General features: G+C 31.8%; 1 protein-coding gene across 1 annotated transcript; it reads left to right on the forward strand.

The window, feature by feature from the left end:
* Positions 1–463: 463 nt before the first annotated feature.
* Positions 464–4616, forward strand: LOC107866870 (thaumatin-like protein 1b). Its single transcript, XM_016712877.2, has 4 exons — positions 464–721; positions 1062–1407; positions 2445–2795; positions 3917–4616. Exons 1-4 carry the CDS (start codon positions 670–672, stop codon positions 4143–4145), a joined length of 978 nt encoding a protein of 325 aa, XP_016568363.2. The 5' UTR covers positions 464–669; the 3' UTR covers positions 4146–4616.
* The last annotated feature ends 262 nt before the right edge of the window (positions 4617–4878 follow it).

The following is a 4878-nucleotide window of genomic DNA, read 5'->3' on the forward strand; positions in this document are numbered from 1 at the left end:
ATTTAATGTTGAAGATAATATTGAAATAACATAATAAAATACTCTTGATTTCATCAAAGTGACAAGTACTTCCTTTGTTTTAAAATAGTTTGCCCTTTTTTACTTGATAATGCACTTAATAAAATACTTCATTAAATTAAGAAATTTGAGACGGAGAAAGTATTTATTAGGCGTTTATTTTAATAAATTAATCTTATTAATTATGCTTTGAAAATATAAATTTGAGTAAATATATTTTGTTTAGTCATTTAATGTTAAGGATAGTATTAAAAGAACATAATAAAATACTTTTGATTTCATCAAAAGAGACAATTAAATTGAAACAAATATTTTTAAAATAAAAGTCAAATAAAATGAAATAAAGAGAGTAAATTGAAATAAATATTTTTAATAAGGGATCAACTAAACCGAAATAAGAGAGTATTATAAGTAAAATAGTGATTACTACTTCATTGGTCCCACACTCCTTCAACGTTACACTTTCTTTATTTTTCTCTATAAATGGCTCCTTCCATTTCCTCTTACCAGAAACCCCCTAACATTTATCCTTCCCAAGGAGAAGAAGAAGAAGAAGGAGGCTAGGGATTTTGATTCCATTTTTTACCATTATTTAATAGTATTCCCCACCTTCTTCTTCTACATTTATCATATAGTTAAATAAAATCTCCAATGGCACAAGTGAAATTGCTCTGTTCCTTTGCTCTGTTTCTCTTCATTACAGGTAATAATGTTTGACAATTAAAAAAAGACAAAATAATGTTCATTTTGTACAAATAATGTGCAAGATTTGATTTTTGCTTCTTGGGTATGAAGTATTGGACCAGTACATTCCCATTTGTAAGGTCAAACTCTGTTTATTTGCTCTGTTTTAGTGTTGACACCTCTTTAATCCCAAAGTTTTATACTAAAAAAGGAAAATTAACTAGAATTTTATGCATAAAAGCTTTCACTTTTATCTTTATTAGCTTCTATTTCAGATCAATTTTATCTTTAAGAGTTCGTTTTAGATCAATTTAATGTTCAAAGATTTGATTTTTATTTTTGAATTCATTGAAATTCAGGTGCAAATTCAGCTGCAACATTTACAATGGTGAACAAATGCCAACAAACAATATGGCCGGGATTATTATCCAACGCCGGAATTGCACCACTTTCTACAACAGGCTTTGCTCTACAAAGAGGTGAATCGAGAACAATTACTGTTCCCTCTTCATGGGGTGGTAGATTCTGGGGCCGTACACATTGTACCGAAGATTCCACCGGAAAATTTACCTGCGCCACTGGAGATTGCGGTTCCGGTAAACTGGAATGCGCCGGCGGTAACGCAGCACCGCCGGCAACACTAGCTGAATTCACACTCGATGGCTCCGGCGGCATGGATTTCTTCGACGTTAGTTTAGTCGATGGGTAAGAGCATTTTAATGTTTTTTTTTATTTTATACTATCTCTGTTCCATGTTATCCGTTCCAAATTGAGATCTACCTTATTAAATAACGTTTACATTTTAATTTAAAAAAAAAAAAATTAATGCAAAGAGTTAAAACGTAGATTTTTTTTTATTTTTTCTTAATTAATGAGAAAATACAAGTAAAATTAAAAAATTTGAGACAAATAATTTAGGACAAAGAAGTATTAATGTACATTTTTATGAATGTCGGTGTTTGGCGGGAAAATTTAATAACTCAATTGATTGAATAACTGAACTTCAATCTTATTGCTGAGGGTTTGTTTTTTATATTGTCGTCTCAATCTTTATTTAATATAAGAAGGTATTGCGTCGTCGTATTTTAGAGAGGACAAATCAAGAGTGCTTTTGCTGAATCGACTTATATGTCACATAGGTTGAATTTCTTAAAAAAAGTGATATATCAGAGTTTTAATTTAATTATAGACATAACAGATAAATATAGGTCATATTTTATAATCTTTAATTTTGGATATATGTATGTACATAAATTTATATAAAATTGAATAAGTGGACATATTAGATGTCATGGGGGCACAAATTAACCATATAAGACTGCTACATCAGATGCACGTATCTATTTATTCAACTTTGTATAAATTAAAATGACTATTTATACACATACAAAATTGAAGGATATAAATGCAAGTTAAAGAGCATGTTTACCGGTTATGTCTAACTTTACGTAGCATGCTTTCTATTTTGACCTGTCAATGTTAACTTTCCTTATTTGGTAGTAACTATTTGTAGACGTAATTGCTCTTTTATTGTTATTGATCCTATTTAATTTTAAAGAAAATACGTTTATTTTCTAAAAGGTAATTTGTTAGTTTCATAAAGTTTTTTATTTATTTCTTACTTTCTTCATCCTATCAAAAAAAATATCATATAAAATAGGACCAAATATATATTATTTATTTATTTTGTACTTTTTATTTTTTGATTGTAATTTAATTATTAATATATATTACATCAATAGGTACAACTTACCAATGCTTGTAGTACCACAAGGTGGAACCGGAAACAACTGTACGGCGACCGGATGTGTTGTGGATTTGAACGGCGCGTGTCCATCGGAGTTGAAAGTACAGAGCGTGGGTGGTGAGAATGTCGCGTGTAAAAGCGCGTGTGAAGCATTCGGACAAGATGAATATTGTTGTGCCAGGGCGTATAATAATCCCAACACATGTAAACCGTCGTCGTATTCCATGTTGTTTAAGAAAGCTTGTCCAAGTGCTTATAGCTTTGCTTATGATGATAAAACAAGTACTTTTACTTGTGCTGGTGCCAGTAATTATCTCATCACTTTTTGTCCTTCTCCTAATACCAGGTAAATTTACTTAAATCCTTCTTTTCTTAATTTAAACTAAAAATTATTGGAGTAAATGGTTTAATTTTCATGTGCTAATTGTTTTTTTTTAATTTGATTTTGTTGAGTGATATAACTAAATTGTCATTATATTTGAGTTTGTTTCTACCAAGCTAAAATATTATGTTGAGATAGCTCCAACACAACAACATACTCACTAAATTTCCATCTAGTGGAGTCTGAGATAGCAATGGGTTCCTTAATTAAGTCAATTGTCTATAATAAGTCACCGAGGCATGCGATTAGAAGTGTGGCAAGTCAATATTGACCGGTAACGTGATATCACACTTGTTTTTAATGCTGAACTATTATTAATTATTTAAATAAGAATTCTACATGACTAGAGATTTACTTATCTTCTTTGTTAATCATTTTTATTAACAAGATTAATCTTCTTTATTTACAAAAATGAGGGGGAACAAATTGGGATCGGAGTGAGGAATGTGGCCTCCTGTCAAATGGAACGTTGGGACGTGACTTTCAATGTAAAGAGAAAATATCTCATGTGATATCATTTATAGGGGTATGTGACTTACTGACCTGGGGGTGGCAAGCAGTAGGGGTATTTTAGTCCCCTTCAACATAACCTGTGATATCACTTTGTAGGGATACTTTTTGTACTTTATTATTGATAACTAAGTCAGCATTGGGAATTGGGAAAATATCAAACTTGAACGGCTTAGAGTGATTCTCTGAACCCAACGCTCTGAATTGTCATCTTTAGGCAAGTTGCCCATTGGAAACTCAAGGTAGCCAATTAGCCTGTCTAGTGGGCAGTTCAATAATTCAATTGTTTGTGATATTTATTTAAGTTAAAAAGGTTTATCGAGAATAATTTTACTATCTTAAGATTAAAATCTGTAAATGTGAAGACTAAATAAATAAACAGCACTCACTTTGGCCTCCATATACGAAAAATTACATTGAATATATGACTAATGCTGTTGTCAACTTATCTCTTTTAACTGAATTTGAGACCGATATATATTCTCACTATGCAACCGTGCAAATAATAAGTAAATTAATGTCGATTATATACATGAAGATTCGTGTAACTGACTCGATTATTCATTACATTGCAGCCAAAAGTCATCATCATCATCAGGTGGACAAAGCCAAGAACCAGACGACAAGAACAACAACGATAATAAACCATCATCAACAATGGACAACTCTATGGTATACGATGGTGCATGGGATGTAAGCACTGCATCTTCAACCACGTGCATGCACGTGATCAGTTCACCGGCCATAGCCGGTGCCGTCGCCTTCTTGACCGCCACTTTCCAGTTGCATCGTCACCTCTTCTAACTTTTTTTTGCCAACACCCAAAAAATAGTAGGCCGAAGCCCAGCCCGGCCCGGCCCTTCTGATTTTGTCGGAATTTGGGGGTGTTGTATCACGTTGTGGACCCATTTAATTGGGCCTTGTGACCCACATCTATGGGCCCATGTGACGAGGAAATGAGTCACTTTGAAAGAATGCTTACGTGTCAATTTATTTGACAAACACCTACTCACCTTATTATTGGTGGAATGAGAGGGAACTTTATAGCCACAAATTTAGATATAAGATTTTTAATTTGAGGTTATTTTAGAATTTTGTTTGATTTTTTTACTTTATATTTTTAATTTGAATTAAGATTGGGATTAGGTTTAGGAGGGGGAGATTCATTTGTTAGGTAGGTTTTAGAAATGATGTATAATATGCTTATATTTGTAACCACTGCAGTTGGTGGAAATACTATAGACACTTAAAAATAGATTGTTAATTTATTTATTACTTATTATCTTTTCGTAAAATAGTTTCTGTTTTTTGCTATCACATTCAGCACTCCCATTTGTGAGATTATAATGCGTATATATATTGTTATTTTGGTAAGATTAAAAAGAAATGAAAGAAAATGGAATAATGTTAATCTAAAGGAATTAAAAAGAAAATGGAATGGATAAATGTTAATCTATAGGAATTTAATAAGCTCCAAAAATGTGCTTGTGAAAAAATAAAATAAAAGCATCGGCATTAAAGGTGTGGATGGTGATAT

Source organism: Capsicum annuum, chromosome 4 (genome assembly GCF_002878395.1).
Source record: "Capsicum annuum cultivar UCD-10X-F1 chromosome 4, UCD10Xv1.1, whole genome shotgun sequence".
NCBI lineage: Eukaryota > Viridiplantae > Streptophyta > Magnoliopsida > Solanales > Solanaceae > Capsicum > Capsicum annuum.

Bases quoted from the DNA above. Each gene is read 5' to 3' on its own strand.
- LOC107866870 (XM_016712877.2), top strand. From the start codon at position 670: ATGGCACAAGTGAAATTGCTCTGTTCCTTTGCTCTGTTTCTCTTCATT. The intron at 722-1,061 runs GTAATAATGTTT...ATTGAAATTCAG, and splicing joins TCTGTTTCTCTTCATTACAG to GTGCAAATTCAGCTGCAACA. The intron at 2,796-3,916 runs GTAAATTTACTT...ATTACATTGCAG, and splicing joins TGTCCTTCTCCTAATACCAG to CCAAAAGTCATCATCATCAT.